Source organism: Lynx rufus, unplaced genomic scaffold (genome assembly GCF_022079265.1).
Source record: "Lynx rufus isolate CCGP_SWC_20201006 ecotype Redwood Valley unplaced genomic scaffold, mLynRuf1.p SCAF_2, whole genome shotgun sequence".
Classification (NCBI taxonomy): Eukaryota; Metazoa; Chordata; class Mammalia; order Carnivora; family Felidae; genus Lynx; species Lynx rufus.
Genome location: NW_025814834.1, coordinates 211,467,736 through 211,488,509, shown reverse-complemented (window position 1 = coordinate 211,488,509; position 20,774 = coordinate 211,467,736). Strand labels below are relative to the sequence as shown.

General features: G+C 47.8%; 1 protein-coding gene across 1 annotated transcript in view; it reads left to right on the top strand.

Annotated features, from left to right (window-relative positions):
- FHAD1 (forkhead associated phosphopeptide binding domain 1) overlaps positions 1 to 20,774 on the top strand; it is a 118,295-nt gene that overhangs the window by 11,399 nt on the left and 86,122 nt on the right. Inside the window, 3 exon segments of the mRNA XM_047085238.1 lie at positions 7,908 to 8,114; positions 16,162 to 16,459; positions 16,462 to 16,482. Coding sequence (XP_046941194.1) covers positions 7,908 to 8,114; positions 16,162 to 16,459; positions 16,462 to 16,482 — 526 coding nt within the window.

Genomic DNA, 20,774 nt, shown 5'->3' with positions numbered 1-20,774 from the left:
GGAAGGGGAGTTGAAGGCCATGCCGGGGAGCTGCTCACTGCTGGAACTCTGGGTCCTGGCAGGGAGCAGAGGGCCGTCCAGAGTGGGTGCTTCATGAAGGGACACCGACAGAGGCAGTCAGGCTTAAAGAAACCAGCCAGGATGGTGTGGCACCCAGAGCCACTGAGAGTGAGGAGCTGTCCCCACCCCCCAGACCTGAAGGGTGAGGGGGTTACATCTCCTGGAATCCCCAACGGCAGCTGTGGCTTTTGGTGGAGGGTTGGACCCAGCCCATGGTGTCCCCACAGGGAGGGAGCAAGGGGAATAAATACCCCAACCTCTCTCTGCCCTGCTCAGATCTCTGATCCCCCACTGGCCACACCCAGAGACAAGGAGCCCATCAGCTCATGATGCAGCCCCACGGCCGGCCTGCTGGGGCAGAGGGCCAGGGGGAGAGGGTGGGCGAGGATTGGAGGGCAAGTGGAGGATGCGACAGGGCACAGAAGGTGAGGACCTAGAAGGCTGTTAACAAGGTAGAATGAAAAGCCAAGCACCGGGGACCGGTGGCTGGGGAGCCTGAAGAGAGCAGCATGTGACCAGACTGGGCCGACTTGAGGACAGAGTGTGAGGGTGGCAGGGAGACAGGGACAGAGGTGGAGTTGGAGGAGGTGGTGGGCCAGGCCAGGGCAGGTGAAGGGGAATGCCCACGTGGAGTGGGTGAGGGAGCAGAGGTCACGAGGAATCAAAGAGGAAGGGGGGGGAGGGTGAGGAAGATGGAGGTCAGGAGGTCGTGCTCTGAGACTGGGTTTCTGAGTTCCAGAAGATGAAGGTTGAGAACTGGCTCTGAAGGAAGTTTCCAGATACATCAGGAGCCTTGCGTCAGGCTAACGGCTTCTCAGGGAGGCTTCCTCAAAGCCCAGCGGTCACCAGAGCAGATGTTTGTCATTAGTAGATTTGTCGAAGTCTCAGTATTTTATGGACTCATTAAATACTTTTAAAAGGTATTTAAAATGCAGGACACTTTTTTTTTTTAAATATTTTAGGAAAGATCATCTCCTTCCTCATTTGAATTGCCTTAATTTTTTAAATAGTTGTTAATGTTTATTTATTTATTTTGAGAGAGAGAAAGAGAACACGTGTGCAAGCAGGGGAGGGGCAGAGAGAAAGAGGGAGAATCCCAAGCAGGCTCTGCACCATCAGCACAGAGCCCAACGTGGGGCTCCAGCCCATGAACCGCGAGATCATGACCTGAGCCAAAATCGAGAGTCAGATGCTTAACCAACTGAGCCCCCCCCCCAAGCACCCCTGCAGGAGACTTTTTTTTTCAAATGCATGGCCCATGTTCAGTTCCACCCCACTCCTCTCTCACTATTAAATCACCGTCTACTCTCAGAGCTACTCTGGGTAGCTCAGTTGGTTAAGATCCAACTTCAGCTCAGATCATGGGTTCATGAGTTCAAGCCCCACGTCAGGCTCTGTGCTGACAGCTTAGAGCCTGCCGCCCGCTTCGGATTCTGTGTCTCCCTCTGTCTTTGCCCCTCCCCTGCTGGCGCTCTGTCTCTCTGTGTCTCAAAAGTAAATAAATAAACGTTATATAATGTAATTAATTAATTAATCACTGTCTACTCTGAAAAGCATAGGGGACAAGTCAAGGGCACAGATCTCGGTCCCAGAAGTGCCACGTGCATCTTGATGTTGGGTGAGACACTTCGTCTTAGCCACGTTTAAAACTGCGGTGAAACATAACGTTTACCATCTGAACTGTTTGTTAAGCGTACGGATTAGCAGCGTTAAGTGCGTTCATGCTGTTGTATAACCAACCGGAACTTTCTCATCTTGCGACACTGAGGCTCTATGCCCATTAAACCGTCAAACAATTCCCAGTTTCCCCCTCCCCCTAGGCCCTGGCAGCCGCCGTCTTACTTTCTGTTTCTGTGAGCTTGGCAACTCTAGGTACTTCGTACTGGTAGGATCATACAGCCGTCGCCTACTTACGACTGGCTTATTTCACTCGGCGTAATGTCTTCAACGTCCGCCCACGTTGTAGCGTGCGTCGGCATGTCCTTCCTCTTTAAGGCTGAATAATATTCCATTTTATGTACGCGGCACATTTTGCTTATCCGCCCACTTCTCAGTGGACCCTGGGTTGTTTCCACCTCCCCGCTGTTGGAGTAGAGTCGTGAACACGGGTGTACAAATCTCTCTTCAAGCCCTTGCTTTTCGTTCTTTTGGATGTTTACCCAAAAGTGGGCTTGATGGATCGTATGATGATATTAGTCTTAATTTCTTTAAAGTGGATTTATTTAGTTTGAGAGAGGGAGAGAGAGAGGGCGAGCGTGAGCGTGGGGGAGGGGCAGAGAGAGAGGGAGAGCATCCCAAGCAGGCTCCATGCTGTCCGCACAGAGCCCGATGCAGGGCTCAGTCTCATGAACGGTGAGATCATGATCTGAGCCAAAGTCAAGAGTCAGATGCTTATCCAACTGAGTCGCCCAGTGGCTCACACCCAGTGTGAGTAGCGGGACAGCTCAGCAGGAGGGAGCTCATACATTCAGCCTATATTAGCAGCAGGGCTTCTGTCCAGTAATAGCTTTTAGCAAATCTCCAAGGAAGCGGAGGGTCTCCTATTATAAGATAGTCCCAGGAAGCACTCTCTTGGCCTAACCTGTGGCAGAGGCTCCTCCCACTTTTATGGAGTCATTCAAAACTTCCTGCTTCCTTTGATTTCTTAGTAATGGCCAGGCAGCTACTGAGGAACAGAGAGGAATGAGGCTCGGGAAAAGGAAAACAAAATGCAGCACATAGAATTTCTCTCCTCGATGGGTTATCCAGGGTTCATGGAGCGTAGGGATCAGTGGGTATGGGGATGACCATGACGTGAGTGGAATTTCCCAAAGAGCTAACTGCTGTAGTGTTTTTTTAAAAAAATGCTTTCTTTTTTTTAGAACGGATTGAGGTTTATAGGAAATTGAGCAGATAGCGTACAAAGTTCCCGTATACCCGCCCCCAGCACACACAGAGCTTCCCCTATTATTAACATCTTGCTTTCACATGGGACATTTGTTACCACTGACAAACCAATATTGATATGTTGTCACTAACTAAAGTCCATAGTTGGCATTAGGCATTGCATATTCTGTGGGTTTCGGCCCATGTCTGATAAGTACCCACCACTGCAGCGTCATACAGAATAGTGTCACCACCCTGAACCCCCTGTGTTCCACATGTTCATCCCGCCCCACATCCACTAGAGCCCCTGGAAACCACTGCCCTCTTTACTGTCTCTATATAGTTTTACTTTTTTCAGAATTTCATGTGGTTGAAGTTATACACTCTGTGGCCTTTTCAGACCGGCTTCTTGCACCAAGTGATGTGCATTTGCATGGTTCCTCTGTGTCTTTTTCTGGCTCGGTAGCGCATTTCTTTTCATCACTGACTTTTATTTCATTGTGTGGATGTACCACAGTTTGCTTATCCATTCGCCTTTTAAAAGACATCTTGGTGGCTTCAGTTTTAGGGATAACGATGCTATAAACATGTGTCCAAAGTAAATGAGTCTTAAAATTCAACAATAAGGAAACAAACAACCCAATTTAAAACTGGGCGAAAGACATGAACAGACACCTTACCCAAGAAGATCTACAGATGGCAATAAGCTTATGAAAAGATGCTGACCATCATGTATCATTTAAGGAATTGCAAATAAACACAGGCTATCTTTTCATTTATTTGGATCTTCTTTGATTCTTTCATCAATATTTTATAGTTTTCTTCATATATATCTTTACATATTCTGTTAGACTTCTACCTAAGTCTGTCTGTCTGGTCTTTCACTCTTTCTTAATCTATCTTCCTTCCTTCCTTCCTTCCTTCCTTCCTTCCTTCCTTCCTTGCTTCCTTCCCTCCTTCCTCCCTCCCTCCCTTTCTTTCTTTCTTTCTTTCTTTCTTTCTTTCTTTCTCTTTTTTTTTCTTTTCTTTTCTTTCTGCTGCTAATGTAAATGGTGTTGTGTTTTTCATTTCCGATTCCAGTTGTTCATTTCTGGTATATAGGAAAGCAACTGACTTTTGTATATTAATTTTGTATCCTACAACCTTGCTATAATTGCTTACTAGTTCTAGGAGTGTTTTTGTTGATTCATGGGGATTTTCTACATAGGCAGTCATGTCATCTGCAAATAGAGACAGTTTTATTTCTTCCTTTCCAATCTGTATACCTTTTATTTCCTTTTCTTGTCTTATTGCCTGCCCTGGCTAGGACACAGTACCGTGTTAAAAAAGAAGTGTGAAAGAGGACATCCTTGTCCTGTTCCTGATCTTAATGAGAAGGTTTCTAGTTTCTCACCATTAAGTATGATGTTAGCTTTAGGGTTTTTGTAGATGTTCTTTATCAAGTTGAGGAAGTTCCCCTCTATTCCTAATTTGCCACAAGTGTGTGTGTGTGTGTGTGTGTGTGTGTGTGTGTGTGTGTAATCACAAATGGCTGCTGGATTTTGTCAAATGCTCTTTCTTCACCTGACTATGATCATGTGGCTTTTCTTCTCTAGCCTGTTGAGGTGATGGACAGCATTAATTGATTTTCAAAATGCTGAACCAGCCTTGCTTACCTGAAATGAATCCCACTTGCTTGTGGTGTATACATTGTTGGATTGGATTTGCTAATATTTCGTTGAGGATGTTTCATCTGTGTTCATGAGAGATACTGGTCTGAAGTTGTCCCTTCTTGTAATATCTTTATCTGGTTTTGGTATTAGACTAATGTTGTCCTCACAGAATGAGTTAGGAAGTGTTTCTTCTGCTTCGATTTTCTGAAAGAGGTTGTAGAGAACTGGTATCGTTTTTTCCTTAAGTGTTTGATGGGATTCACCAGTGAACCCATCTGAACCTGGTGCTTTCTGTACCAGGAACCAGGTGCTTTCTGGAAAGTTATTCATTATTGATTAAAATTCTTTAATAGATATGGGCCTATTCAGGTTATTTATTTCTCCTTGTATGAGTTTTGGTACATTGTATCTTTCAAGGAGTTGGTCAGTTTCCTCTAAGTTATCAAATTTGTGGGCATAGAATTGTTTATAATATTCCTCTGTTATCTTTAATATTTATGTGATCAGTAGTGAACCTCTCTCTTTCATTTCTGGTTTTAGTAACTTGTACCCTCTCTCTCTCTTGTTCTTGGTTAGCCTGCTAGAGGCTTGTCAATTTTACTGATCTTTTCAAAGAATCAACTTTTGGTTTCACTGATGTTTCTCTATTATTTTCCTGTTTTTATTTCATTCATTTCTGTCTGAATTTTTGTTTCATTTCTTCTGTTTGGGTTAGGCTTTCCCAAGGTGAAAGATTAGATTCATTTCATTTAGGTAATTTTTTTTTATTTTTCTTGAGGCTTCTCCTTGACCCACAGGCTGTTTAGAAGTGTGTCGTTTAATCTCCAAATATTTTGTAATTTTCAGTTATTTTTCTGCTATTGATTTCTAGTCTGATTCCATTGTAGACTGAAGGCATGCTGTGTAGGAGTTCTGTCCTTTTAAATTTGTTATGGTTTGTGGCCCAGAATGGGGTCTATCTTGGGGAACGTTCCATGTGAGCGTGAGAACAACGTGCATTTTGTTGTTGTTTGGTGAAATTGTCTGTGCCTGTCAATTAGATCTAATTGATTAACGGTGTTGTTCAGTTCAGCTTTATCCTTACTAACTTTCTGCCTGCTGGATCTGGCCATTACTGAAACAGGAATGTTGAAGTCTCTAACTCTCATAATGAATTTGTCTATTTCTCCTTGAACCTCTATCAGTTTTTGCCTCATTTATTCTGATGCTTCATCGTTAGGCACATACAATTAAGGATTGTTATGTCTTCTTGGAGAACTGACTCCTTTATCGTCATATCCTTGCATCCTCTCTTTATCCCTGAGAATACTCCTGGCTCTGAAGTCTTTTCCGTCTGAAATTAATATAGTTACTCCTGCTTTCTTTCTGCATTTCAATATTTTGAGTGCCCAAGTGTATGATAAAAATTTGCAAAGTGAGTAAGAACACGGACATTTGAATCAAGCAAATCCAAGTAGAAGCCAGGGTAGTCAAGCTGGGTAACTCTGCACAAATGTGATCATTCTGTGCCTCAGTTTCCTTATCTACAAAATAGAGAACTATCCCTTTGGGCTGTTGTGTAGATGAAATGGATAATGCAAGAGAGCACTTAGCACATTTCCTGGCATGTAATGTTTAATTAATATAGTCTATTAATACAAGCTGTTGTATTGCTATATAACAGCATAACATAAGCAATTAGTCTATTATTGATACAAGTGACTGGTTATTATTGCATTTTGAGACTTCACTGTCGATTTCTAAGTGCAAGTACTCTTTGTATGAAAGTTGGATGAGGCACTCCAGGAGGATACATTTAAATGTTTATTTATTTATTTTGAGAGAGAGAGAGAGAGAGAGAGAGAAAACACACAGGTGCGTCCAAGCAGGGGAGGGGCAGAGAGGGAAGAGAGAATCCCATGCAGGCTCCACAGTGTCAGCACAGAGCCCCATGCGGGGCTTGATCTCACGAACCGTGAGATCATGACCAGAGCCGAAATCAAGAGTTGGACGCTCAACCGACTGAACCACCCACGCGCCCCACGAGAAGATAAATTTAGAAAATAATTGCAAAGTCGCAGGCTGAAGTGGATGTCTCATAGGCAGTGTCCTGAAAAGAGAAAGGCTTCACATATGCCCTGCAGCCACAGTCCAGAGCCCCACGGCCAGGGGAATATGGTATTTCCTTCTGGCCACTGGGCCCTGCTCGGTCTTCTGATCAAAGCGAAATTACAGCAGAGCCTTCTGCCCTCCACTGCCAATTCACAGACACACCGTCTGGGGTCCCTCTCTTTTTGGAAATGTAATCACACCAGGCCTCCTATTAAAAAGTAGATCATTGGGGCACGTGGGTGGCTCGGTGAGTCAAGTGTCCGACTCTGGATCCCAGCTCAGGTTTTGATCTCAGCCATGAGCTCAAGCCCCGCAGTGGGCTCCACGCTGGGCATGAAGCCTACTTACAAAAAAAAAAAAAAAAAGTAGATCATCTTCGATTAGATAAATTCTGAGTAGCTTTTAAGAAGCAATAGAAATAGCTAATCACATGGGAAAATCTTCATTGCACACCAAGGTTTTCTAAAGGTAGTTAAAAAACTAGGTGATGTGCTGTGATCTCAATTTTCTTTCAACTTTTTCACAAGATTGTAAGCACAGACAGAGGACTAGAAGGATGTTCACGGCACCTGGCTCTGGGGGGATGGGAGCCTAGGTGATTTTAATGTTGTCTTTGTGCTTTTTTCCGGTTCTCATTTTCTGTAATATTTTTTGAAATGTTATTTTTTTAATGAGTTGAACACAAAATTAATGAACGCCAATCATTAGGAACCCCCCCCCCCCCCGTTTAACTCTATGTACTTTATTCCATGAACTTGGTGTTTTCCTTACAGGAAGTGGACAGTGGTCACTTGCCAAGTGACCTTTCTGGTTTGGGTGTGGGGCCGTTTCTGCTTTCTGTCCTGCCGTTCGGGACGACCAAAAGCATACCTGTGTGGGGTCAGGGATATAGAAAGTGGCCGATTCCCTGGCCAGACACGTGCTCGTCCAGACTCCACAGAGTTCCCTTGGCCTCCGTGCTGCCGGATCCCCAGCCAACAACTTGGGCACCTGCTCTGGGTCTGGAGTCAGAGAGAACGCACACCCCAGCCCCACCAGACACTATCCATGTGACCTTGGCCGGGTCGCTATCTTCCCTGACTCTGCCTGTCATCATTTTTAAATGAGGGCTGTGGTGACCAGCCAGCCAGGCGAGGCGCTTAGCACCTTCTGATACCCAGTGCTCAGCAGTAGATGTGAGGGGCCCCTGCTGTTCATTCTTGTGTTCTTGGTTACAGCCGCCTTCCTTATGTATTTCAGTCTCCTGACATCGACAACCATCATGCGCTCATTGAATATAATGAGGCCGAGGACAGCTTTGTTCTCCAGGACTTCAATTCCAGAAACGGCACCTTCGTCAACGAGTGCCACATTCAGAATGTGGCCGTGAAGCTGCTACCCGGAGACATCCTGAGATTTGGGTCTGGAGGGCTGACCTACGAACTGGTCATCGAAAACCCATCCTCGGTGAGACCAGACCCCTGTGCGTCCGAAGGGTGGTCCTTGTCCGCCGCGCGCCCCTCGGATTTCACGCCATGCACACCGGTGACGCTGACCGACTGGACCCCGGCAAGGTTCACACCTATCCCGGTGGATCCTGGCGGGGCGTGAGTCCTCGCGCCCTCTTCTGGGCATTTCCTGGAATGACATGTAAATTTTGCACCGTGGCAAACCCAGAGCTAAGTGTAGCGTTTTGCTGAAAATGCAAAGCTTGATCAGGGCAGATGGAAGGCAGGATGCGCTTTTGAAACCTCAGAGATGGTTGCTTCTTTTTAGGCAGATCAGCCGTCTGCAGCTTCCTCGCTCTGTGCCCCCGAGCAGGGTTCTTTCTAGGCCTGGGTCTCGGGCTTGCCAGCACGGCCTGGCATTGATCCGGCTGTAGAGCCCGAAAGTCAGCGTCCGCCCTGAGCAGACACTCAACGCTTAGCAGCTGTTCTTGTGCCCCCGATCAGAAATGTCCCCGGGGTCCTGACCCAGAACGTGGCCGCGGTTTAAGCCAAATGTAATACAGAACTTACCCATTAAACCTCAGTCACGAGGAACGTGCTGTTTACGAGAGGTGGGATGGGGGCGGGAGGAGGGGGTTAGCAACCCAGGGTTTGATCAGGATCCCAGCTCTGCCACTTGTATACTTTCGTGCGCTCTTGAGCGAGCCACCGGACCCCTCAGAACCTCTGTTTCCTCACCTACAGAATGGGGCCAATGGCAGCAATGACCTTGCAGGCTCATCTTGAGGGTTGAGATGATTATAATCGTACAACTAGCACAGCGCCCATTCCCGGTGAGCACGGAATGAATCTCTGCCACGCGTGTCCCAGAGAGATGGCGCATTTATCTCACCACCCCCAAGAATGCTACGTTGAGTGAGACCTCCAAGGCTTAAAGTCCTTTCTGGGACAAGGCCGAGTATAAGCAAATTAAATTTAGAGGATCTACACAGAATCCTGGGGTTTTGAGCCCTCAGGCAGCCCTAAATATGCACCCCAGGCAGATCAACAGAATCCCTCAGGCTGCAGGAGCCACGATGTCACATCCATCACCTTTGGCTTTGAAGATGGGGGACAGATTTTTCTGCTACTGCACAGCTGCCTTATCCCCCTTAGATCATTAAAGTGTGTTTGCTCATGGACCGTACCAGGGTCCTGTGGCAGCACCGAGGAGGGGCTCCTGACCCGGAAGGTGTTGACCTGATCAAGGTTTCAACGTGGGCTCCAAGGACCCCCCAGTACTTCAAACCCTGTGGGGAGCAGACCAAGCATGCAGATCCCTGGGCCTCACCCAGGCCCAAGGACTTGTACTTAAGGCTGACAGTTGGGGCGCCTGGGTGGCTCAGTTGGTTAAGTGTCAGCTTCACCTCAGGTCATGATCTCACGGTTCGCGAGTTCGAGCCCCGCGTCGGGCTCTGTGCTGACAGCTCAGAGCCTGGAGCCTGCTTCGGATTCTGTGTCTCCCTCTCTCTCTCTGCCCCTCCGCCGCTCATGCTGTCTCTCTTTGTCTCTCAAAAATAAATTAAAAAGTTAAAAAAATTTTTTAAAAGATTGACAGATAAAATACAGGACACCCAGCTAAATCTGAACTGCAGATAAACGCCAAATAATTGTTTAGTATAAGTATGTCCCAAATATTGCAAAAGGCCACTTATGCCTAAAAAAAATTATTTGTTGTTTATCTGAAATTCAGAGTTAATTGGACACACTGTATTTTATTTAGGTTTTTAAAAATTTTTTTTTAACATTTACTTATTTTTGAGACAGAGAGAGACAGAGCACGAATAGGGGGAGGGTCAGAGAGAGAGGGAGACACAGAATCTGAAACAGGCTCCAGGCTCTGAGCTGTCAGCACAGAGCCCGACGCGGGGCCGGAACTCACGGACCGCGAGACCGTGACCTGAGCCGAAGTCGGATACTTAACTGACCGAGCCTCCCAGGCACCCCTAGATTTTTTAAATCTATATATTTATGTTAAATCTGGCAACCCTCCCCAACCTCCCTGGGAACGGGGTGTGCACTGGGGAATATGCGTTCTCACAAGCTCCCTGGTGATTCCGACGTGCCCCCAACACAAGGAAAACCTAAATTTGGAACTCCTCCTCTAAAGCATTTACAGATTGTTTCAGGAACCAGAGAAAACAGAGTCTCAAACGCCAAGCCTATAAACCCAGGTCTGTGAAGCGTGAGTCAATGTTTGTCAAACACGTGTGATTGATTATAAGAATGTATTTGGAACGTCCGACAAAATTACAAGTTCCCAGGCCCCCTGCCTGGGAGATTCTCATTCTGTGGCTTGCCAGTAGGGGACAGGGGGACAGACGACATCTGCCTGTGTTCACACAAAGGTATTTATGGAAATGTTATTTATAGGGACACGAAAATTGAAAGCTAGCTATCCATCAAAAGGGGACGTCATTTAAAAAAGTACAAGGAGTTCTTCGTATATGGAAAACTGTGCCGCTTTTTTTTTTTTTTAGACACTTTATTTATTTTTGAGAGTGTGCAAGCTGGGGAGGGGCAGAGAGAGGAGAGAGAGGGGATCCCGAGCAGGCTCCGCAAGGTCAGCGTGGAGCCCTGTGTTCCACGAACTCACGAACCGCGAGGTTATGTGACCTGAGCCGAAATCGAGAGTGGGGCACTTAACCGACGGAGTCCCCGGGCACCCCTGTGCCGCTTTTTAAAAACCGGCTTTTGGAGATAGACTGACAGGCAAGAAAGCCGCAGGTGTTTAAAGGATGTAACTTGATCGACTTTGACTTAGGCGTGTGCCAGACGGACCATCATCAAGGCAGTGAGCAAACTCATCACCCCCAAAGGGTTCCTCGGGACCACGTTTGCTTGCCTGCTTTTAACAGCTTCCTCGAATATAACTTGCACCACACACACCTCACCCGTTTGTACGTGTGCCGTTCGGTGTTTGCACGTTTACGGGGTTCTGTAGCCATCACTACCACCCGCTTCCAGAACCTTTCCATCCATTTCTGTCACCCTCCCCCACACCTTGGAGGCACTTCGTTATTTTTGTTCGTTTTTCATTTTTAGATTTTAAAATGGTGGCAAAATACCGAAAACATTCACCGTCTGAACCTCTTGTGAGCATATAGTTCCGTCACTGCACGCACACTGCTGTGCAGCCATCTCCAGAACGTTCTTCCTCTTCCCAATCCGAAACCCTGTGCCCGTTACGTGAAAGCTCCCTCCCTCTTCCTTGCTCCCCCAGCCGCCACTCTTTCTGTCTCTATGAACTTGACCGCTCCGGGCCCCTCACAGAAGTGGAATCTCACAGTGTTTGTCCGTTGGTGACCATCTCCCTTCGCTTACAGAGTGTAATGTCCTCACGGTCCATCCGTGTTGTAGCAAGTGTCAGAACTCTCCTCTTTTTTTTTTTTAATTTTTTCATGTTTATTTATTTTTGAGAGAGAGAGAGAATGGGGGAGGGGCAGAGAGAGGGAGACACAGAATCCGAAGCAGGCTCCAGGCTCTGAGCCGTCAGCACAGAACCCGACGTGGGGCTCGAACCCACGAACCGTCAAGATCGTGACCTGAGCCGAAGTTGGACCCTTAACCGACTGAGCCACACAGGTGCCCTGCATTGTTAACATTTTCTCCAGAAGCTTCTTCAGTGTGGACAGTTGACAACACAAAACAGATCAAGCTCTGATTTACAGTGTTTGCTATTTCTGTGGTGTAAATACTCCCACCATGGCCAATCTCAAGAGACCAGGGAAACATCACTGAATACAGAGATACAGGGAGACGTGAGGTAGCACGCACATGTAGGGTTAAATCACCTCAAGAGCATGGAGAGGGGTAAAATAATGTAATATAATTTGGAAGGGTGAGTGTTAGCTATGTTACTTTTGTTTCTACTATCGTTTAATTGTAAGTTCATATAATTTAATTTTTATTAATGGCTTCTTATCAACCAGCTCACAAAATTCCTGGGCATTTAATACCTGGCTCTCATGGGGGCACCAGGGTGGCTCAGTTAGTTAAGCATCCGATGTCGGCTCAGGACATGATCTCACAGTCTGTGAGTTCGAGCCCCGTGTCGGGCTCTGTGCTGACAGCCCAGAGCCTGGAGCCTTGGAATCCCGATTCCAAGCAGCGTGTGCAACATCTTGTGGTTTTCACACCGTCTCTTTCTTCCTTTCTTTTTTGTAACTTAGAAAATTTCCTATTCCCTGTTAACCGATCATCTAAGACCCTTCTGTGAGTATGGAAAGCAGTTATAAAAAAAAATCATGACTTCAAACGAGCTCGAAGCTCTAAGAGCCCAGGTGTTAGAGTCAAACAGCATCATCGCTTCCCGGCTGGGGGACCTTGGGCGAGTCACTTACCCTCTCTGAGCTTCAGTTTCTTAATCCACAACATGGGGGCAAAAATGCCTCCCCCACCTCTGGGATTGTTCTGGCAATTAGATGAGAGCACAACACAGTCTCTGGCACCCGGGTGCCTTCCTGACGTGGTGGCTCATCGCCGGAGAAATATCGGCAATTACGAACAGCAGAGCACGTGACAGGCTCTCCAAGGGCAAAGTCGGCTTCACCGTCTGCCCAGCCTCCGGGGCGTCCTGGCAGCGGGTGTGGGTCTTGGAGGCACCCAATATGCAAACTCCCTTGGTTATTTTAGGGTGTCCCATTCAACCTGCACCCCTTACAGGGCTAGAAGCACACACTGGAAAGATAACATCAAGAACAAGTAGATAATCTGAAAAATTGGGTTATGTTTTCTTGAGTAAATTATTGACGGGTGTTTGTTCAAGCTGATACAAATTCAGTAGCGGGTGTGGCCTGGCTAATCCAGGTGGTTGACAACCTGCTATTTTAAAGACAGTGTGGAAGAAATCAGGAGTGTAACATATGCTCCCTCAAAAACAACAAAAAACATGCAACATACCATATGGTCAGAGAAAAGGGAAAAGAGAAAGAAAAAAGGCATTAGCGTGTATTTTTAAACTCACGTTTCTAAAAACAGACTTGTTGATAACTGACCTTGACCCCAAGCTCGGGGTACATTCTAATGTGAGCACAGCCCAGAACTAGCTTTTAACGTGAGTCCTTTTCTTGTGTTTGCTTTACCCCTGCCTGTTTCCTTATGTACTGGCAGCGATTTCTGAGAAAACCTTGACCTTGCTTATTATAGAGCAAGCATGCAAACCAGAGAAAATCAACTTTTACCTTCCAACTAAAGCCACCCTCAACCAACAAGCTTGAGAAAGAAAACAAAAAGCCTTATAGTTTTATTTTTAATTTTATTTTTGAATCCGAAAAGCCAAATGGAGCCTTTCGTGCATGTATATGTCCCTGGCTCCTTCCCCCTTAGGGACCCTATCATTAGGGCTCTGGGCTGCAAGTGACAGAAACCAGCTCTAGGCGGCCTCACCGGGGCTGAGCAGCTCAGGGTACCGCCCCAGCCAGGGCTCAAAGCCAGCTCCCCACGTGCAACTCCACGTTCACAGCAGTCGATGGGAACCCAAGTGCCCCAAAATGGCTAAACAAAATGTGAATTCTGACACCTGCTACAACGCGCGTGAACCTTGAGGACACAATGCTCAGTGAAATCAGCCAGTCGCCCAAAGACAAAGGCGGTACAGTTCCACTTGCCTGAGGTCCCTAGAGGAGTCAAATTCACAGAGACAGAAAGCGGAATGGTGGGTGCCAGGGGCTGGGGGAGGGGGAAGGGGGTGGTGGTGTTTAATGGGGACAGAGTTTCCGTCCTGTAAGATGGAAACCTTCTGAAGATGTGTCTCCCAGCAACGTGAGTGTCCTTGGCACTCCCGGACCCGTACGCTTAAAAACGGTTAAGATGCAAATGTGGCGTTACGTGTGATTTACCACGATTAAAGCAACAGCGGCTTCTAGCTCTCCAGGCCTCGGCCCCGCTCCCTCAGGCAGGCTACATTGTCAAGTCCGCAGACCACTCCAGACCCTGGTGTCCGGCCACGGGCTCCCTGGGTCCCTTTGGCTCTGATTGGATCACACGCCTCACCGCTGAGCCAATCACTGAGGCCAGGGAATATGATTGGCTGGGTGCTTAGCCCCACTCATAAGTTGCTTAGCGATTGGGCGGGGGATTCGCCAGCCGCTCCAAAAGACCTGAGTGGGGTCTGGGCTGCCCCCTGGGGAAGTGGATGGTGTTGGACGTGCCGGACGGGCTCACTCCCGCTGGCACCCTTGCCGTTAGTTAGCGGTGAACGTATGACCTGAGGATCCCAGCACAAAAGGGGAGTTCTTCCACGCCTCCCAGCAACCTCCAGATTTGTTTTTTAGCACATTAGAATTTACCCCTTCTCACCTTTGGCCCATGGGCCAGTGAATATTTATTTAACTGGTGGGAAAATGTTATAGAAATAATTGAGGCAAGACAGACCCTCCGAGGTGGGGAGGCGACAGGATGGATGGGGAACTTAGTGCAGGGCAGGAGCGGGACACCCTGGCCCTGGGGAATAACGAAAGGAAGAAAGCACAGGTGGAGAGGCTGAGATGTTGACACTGGAGAGAAATTGGAAAAGTGCGCGGAAGAAGCAGCCCTGGAACACTGCCAAGTCCGTTCCTGAAACAGGTTTAAAGTGGGCCAGTGCCATTATGAATGATGGGCCAGATGTCCCCAGGCAGTTGGAGCTTGGAGCTTGATTTCCCTGAACGCTGTCCTCACGGACTCCAAGAAAAAGTCTTCAGAGAGAACGCACAGGATCTTCGACTTGCTGGAGAAAGTCTAGAGCCTGAATGAATGGAGAATCTTCCTCTTAAATCTAACTGAAGCTGTAGGAATTTCTATGAGTAGGTGCTCGTATTTGGAAGTGTCTCTCTCTCACTGTGTGTCTCTGAGTTCATATTCTCTCCCGTCTACAGGAGACACATGAGCCCCAGGCAGGGGGGAATAGATGTGTGGCCCTACATAGTGGCAAACCTTTGAACTCGGTGTGTTTTTTTCTGCCAAGAGAATTGGAGTGGGGGAGGTGAGACAGAGACAGGGGTCATCAGACCTCATTCCCAATTCCCTCCCCACCACTACCTGAGCCTGGGTAAACTCATTAACCTCACCATGCCTCGTTTGTAATATAGGAGTCGTTTTGTAATATAGGAGTTCTGCTCGGCAGGACTATCATGAGAAATAGATAAGGAAGGAACAATAAATGATAGCACACCCCAATGTTACGGTTGAACCACTAGGCCCTGGGAGAAACCACCGCTGAAGCGTCAAACCCAGGCAGAAGCCAGGTGTCAGCATCCCTCAGCACGTGTCTGTCCACGATTAGACGGGGTTGGGTGTGCTTCCCATATAAAGTAGCCGCAGGCCTCTTCCTAGGGTCAGATGATGAAACAAATCCCTCGGTAGACGTTTATGGAGCATTTCCCAAGAGTCGGGTGTGGTACATGTTGAGGATCAAAGGTTAACGAGACAGGCGGGGTCCCTGCCGTCCCAGAGCTCTTGGCTTCAGAGGGGCAGATGGCATTAGAAGTGCCCAACAGATGCAGAGTGTGGATGGAAGGAGAGCAGGCTGGGGGTCCTGAAGAGCCCGGTGTGAATCTCAGGGATTTGTTCATTCATTCTTTCAACCAGTATTGGAGGGCCTGCTCTGTATGTGCCAGGCATTATTCTAGGTGCTGGGGACACAGGGGTGAGCAAGATAGACAGAAAGCCCTTATCCTCTTGGAGGTGACGTTCTGCCAGCTCAGAGGCTCACCAGCAAATCTAGGATCTTGGAAAGTCACAAGGTCTCGCTCAGCCTCAGTCTCATGACAGAGTGTTGGGTGTATCAAACAGGGTGATGCCTGTGACCCTCTCGGCCGCATGAAGGCTGTCCCCAGGAACTGGTGGTGTGATGGTGCAATGTGACCCACGGTGGGGCCTGCCATTCCAAACTTGGGGATGGTCTGGCGGGGGACGGGGGAGGGGGCTTCCTTGGGGAAGTGACTTAGAAGCTGAGCCCTAGGGCAGCAATTATATGGCTGGGACAAAGGTGGAGACCACCCCCAGCTGATCGGACCCTGCTCCGACTCTCTTCTCTGCCCCTGCAGGTCTCCTCCCCATGGATGAGTGGCCCGGTACCTTGGCCAAGACCACAGCCACCTGCGGCCACACAGCAGTCGCAACAGTCCCCCCCACCTCTGCAGATGCCCTTCCCCCTGGGGATCCGGCCAGCACCAGTGCAGAGGAGCTGGTCCCAGGGGGTTCCCAGGCCCACCATGGTCCCTCCTGCCTGTCACAAGCGGCCCATGAGCGCCGGCGGGAAGATGTTCTCCTTTGTGATGGATGGCATCCACAGGCCTCCCATCATCAAGCAAGGTATTCGCTCGCACTTCCAGCGGTGGTTTTGGGATGGCCTTATAGCCACACGGGTGGGTCTTGGTTTTTGCTTGTTTTTTCCGATTCTGAAAGTAGAACATAGTCAATTATGGAAAACTCGGGGATAAACAGAAAGTAAGAAAACAGTTAAAGATCCTTTGTCACCCTCCCCACTCAGCACCCCCTGTTGACTTTCTGGGGCCTGACCCTCCAGACTTTGTGCTCTGCACAAATGCACACATCGGTACCCCCCGTGGCGAGCGTGCGGGCGTGGGTGTGTGTCAGTCTGTGTGTGTGTGTGTGTGTGTGTGTGTGTGTGTGTGTGTGTATCTGAATACATAGCAGGCTGTAAACTTACAACTTTGACTCAGATGTGCAGAAATATGGGCAGCCGAAATGCCCCTCACCCACAACAGCCTTAGGAGCTTTTAAATATTTTATTACCATTTCACAGATGACAGGAGGCTGAGGCTCATTGAGGAAAATTACATCCCAGACGTGACATATTCAATCTAGTCTGATCTAACATTTTTCAGTCCGATTTAAGGCTAGTTATCTCGGTGACTATCATTCACAGCCTGGTCACTTTGGGGACCAATCTCCACAGTTTCCTTCCCTCACCCTCTTCCCCTGAAGGCTTCATGACATTTGGGGAGGGGACTTCCTATCTGTCACTATCCTCTTGGCCTCTCCGGCAGAGTAGCCAACTTGACTTGACTTAGTCCTTGGCATGACCCCGGTTTCCTCCATGCCTGTGATGTGAAGAATCCATTCTCTGTCCTCTGGGTCCCCAGGTCTCTCTGTGGCTCCACACCCTCGCCTGGTGTCACTCAAGACCATTCACCTGATTACCTCCCTCAGCCATTCAAATAATAGTTATTGTTGTGAAATATACAAACTGAGGAGTAAATGAAATGCAGTTATATTCACCACTATCATCATCATTATCATCATCAAATGAACCCTTGCGGACCATCAACATCAAATGAAGTTGAGAAATTACTCAGCCATTTCCCCCTTTCATTTTCATATGAAAATTTTCAAACATACTGCAAAGTAAAAAGAATTTTACAAAAACCCTCCCACTTAATTCCACCATTAACATTTTGCTATACTCTCTACTGCATATCTGTCTATCCATCCCTCTATTCATTCATTAATCCATCTTTCATGCATTTCAAAATAAATTTCACACATCTGTAGCCTTCTTCCTAAATATTTTAGTATATACACCATTAATCAGAATTCAACAGTTTTTGTCTTTTTGATGTAAAATTAACATGCGGTGTATATGTTATCAATTGCTGCATGACAAATTCTCCCAAAACTTAATGGCCCAAGGGGCTGCCTGGGTGGTTCAATTGGTTAAGCCTCTGATTCTTGATTTCGGCTCAGGTCATGATCTCACAGTCGTGAGATCGAGCCCCATGTTGGGCTCTACGCGGAGCGTGGAGCCTGCTTAAGATTCTCTCCCTCCCTCTCCCCCTACCCCTCCCCTGCTTGCGCACATGCTCTCTCGCTCTCAAAAAAACAAAAAAACAGAAACAAAACACTCTAGTGGCCTAAAGCAAAATAAAACAAAACAAAAAAACCCAAACTAAAACAAAAACAAAAAACCCAAACGTGGGTTTTTTATCTGATACTCTTTTTGTGGGTCAGGAATTTGTGAGCAGCTTAGCAGGGTGGCTATAGCTCAGGGTCTCTCATAAGACTGCAGGTAAGCTGTCAGCCAGGGCTGCAGTCATCTGAAGGTTTGACTGGGGCTGGAGAATCTGCTTCCAGGATGGCGCACTCACATAGCTATTGGCAGGAGACCCCAGTTCCTCACCACATGGACCTATCCAGAGAACTGCTGGAATGTCCTCCTGAAATGGCAGTTGGCTCTTCCTGAAAAGGTGGCCCAAGAGAGCAAGATGGAAACCACAACATCTCTTAGGACCAAGCCTCAGAAGCCGCTATGTCATTTTTGCAATACCCTACTGGTTACACAGGTCAGCTCTATCTAGTGTGGATAAGACTCCCCATGGCCCTGAATACCAGGAGGTGAGAACTCCTGGCAGCCCTGTCTTAGAGACTGGCTACCACAGTCTGTCCTCTGGTCCTCAATGATTCACCACCTCTCACTTGCACAACTCCCTCACCCTCTCCCAAGCGCCTCCCCCCACACCCAGGGTCTCATCCCATTCCAGCATCAGTCTAAATTCCAGAAGCTCATCATCTAAATCAAGTCCAGGTACAGGTGGAGCTCACTGGGTGTAGTTCCTTAAGCTCAGGTTCTTACATACCATTCCCAGCAATCTGAAGACTGTGAACTGAAGACATGGGTTGTCTGTCCCTCATGCACCCAACATAGTCTGGTGGGACAGAGTTTATGGACATGCCTTCTTTTCAAAAGGGGAAAAACAAGAAACACACAGGAGTCCTTGGCCCAAAGCAATTCTGAAATCCAGCCAGGAAAATGTTGGAAGTTCCTTTATTAGGACTTAGACCTATTCTTGCCCAGAAATGACCCTTCATGGCTCTTGCCTCTGCCCTCTGGTTCCTTGGTTCGGCCCTCTGAGTCCTCCTGCCTTTTCCATGAGAGGTATCACATTTGCAGCTGTGCAATTTTATAGTCTGCTACCTGCCTATAGACGCGTGGGGGTCATAGGCTTCTCTTGCTTTTGTGGGTCTCCATCTCCATCAGTCCACACTGGTAGTGTTCCTTCTTGGGGTTCACCCTAGTAGGCAAAAGCCTTCTTGACACAAACCCTCCTCTGCCTTGGGCTTCTGCCGAGAATGGGAGGGACAGCCCTTCTTAGAAGCCCTGTGTTTTACCTGAATCATTCCCTGACACGCCAGCTTGGATCTCTCTGCTTTCTTGACAAAGGATATTACAGTCTTACACTCAGCTTCATCTTTGGAGCGTGCTTTCCTGAGAGTGCCCTTGATTTGGTCTTTGCCCAACCCACATCTTACGTTTCATTTGCCATCTGGAGAGGGAGGGAATTTTCAAGTCCTATCAAGTCCCAGCTCCTTGTGGTTCAACAGTCCCCCTGTTGGCCTCTCTCCCCTCCTGCAGTTCATGGTAAGTGCCAGGAAGAGGGCAGGTGGCACCTTCCAGCACTCTGCCTGGGCTCCATCACCCAGTTCATTAGGAACATCTTCTACTTTCCGCATCACCACAGGCAATGTGTTCTAAAACTTCTTATAAGGGATCCTTATAAGAAGAGAGAGAGAGAGACACCAGGGATGCCTGCACATGGAGGAAAGGCCATGTGAAGACACAGAATGAAGGTAGCCATCTACAAGACAAGAAGAGAGGCCTTAGGAGAAACCAACCGTGATGCCACTTTGATCTTGGACTTCTAGCCTCCAGACTATGAGAAATATAATTCCACTGTTTAAGCTGCCCAGTCTGTGCTCTTTTGTTATGGCAGCTGAGCTGATGATTGCAAAGTCCATCCACTATTGGAGAGGACAATCCAAAGATGTGAATACCAGCAGATAAGAACCATTGGCGCCATCTTGGAGGCTGGCCACCACACAACGAAAAGCACCCAGTCCAAATCCTAAAGACACCCACACGCTGATAATTAAGGCACCCACATGCTGTCCCTGGTGAGGACTGATAATTATCTGATAAGCACCAGGAAAGCCAGATGGCTATGAAAATATTGAAGCAACTTCTCTCCCATTTGGCAAATAGCCACCACTTAAAACTTCTTAAAGTGTCTCTGTCCCCCATCCCTGCCATCCCACTGTCCCAGCCATCCCATCCCTCCTTTGGGGTTCTCCCCACTGGGACCTCCAAATGATCCAGCAACTAGAGGGTTTGTTGTGAACTGAGTTAAACCAGTTGGGTCGTACATGGCCCTTGGGGTCTCTCCTCGATAGGTATTAGGAGCCAGTAAAGACATTTGAGACGGGTGACAGGAAACCACTCCAGCACCTCCCTGCCTGGGTGCAAGGAAAGCAAGTCTCAGATAAATTCTACCCCATGCAGACTTCCAGTAAACATAGCAAAGGGATGTCAAACATCATTTATCCTATTCTGTAGGTTTGATGAAGTCTGGACTCTGTCCTTTAAGGGCTCCGACCATCACCTGGTAGAAAAGCTCATTCAAGTCCGCCATGACAGGGGCACAGAGGCATCCGGAGTTACTCCCAGAGATGGCATTAGACAGCAGAGATCTAAACCAGGACTGGACACGGGACCCTCCCTGAGTGGGGGCACAAGGACAGGGCTCCCCAGTACTTCAGCCGACCGACAAGCATACCTTCCTGCTTTTGCCCTTTGGGTGCCTGTTTCTAACATAAAGCATACAAGGGTAATAGGCCACCCTTTTTACCAACTAAAAACCTA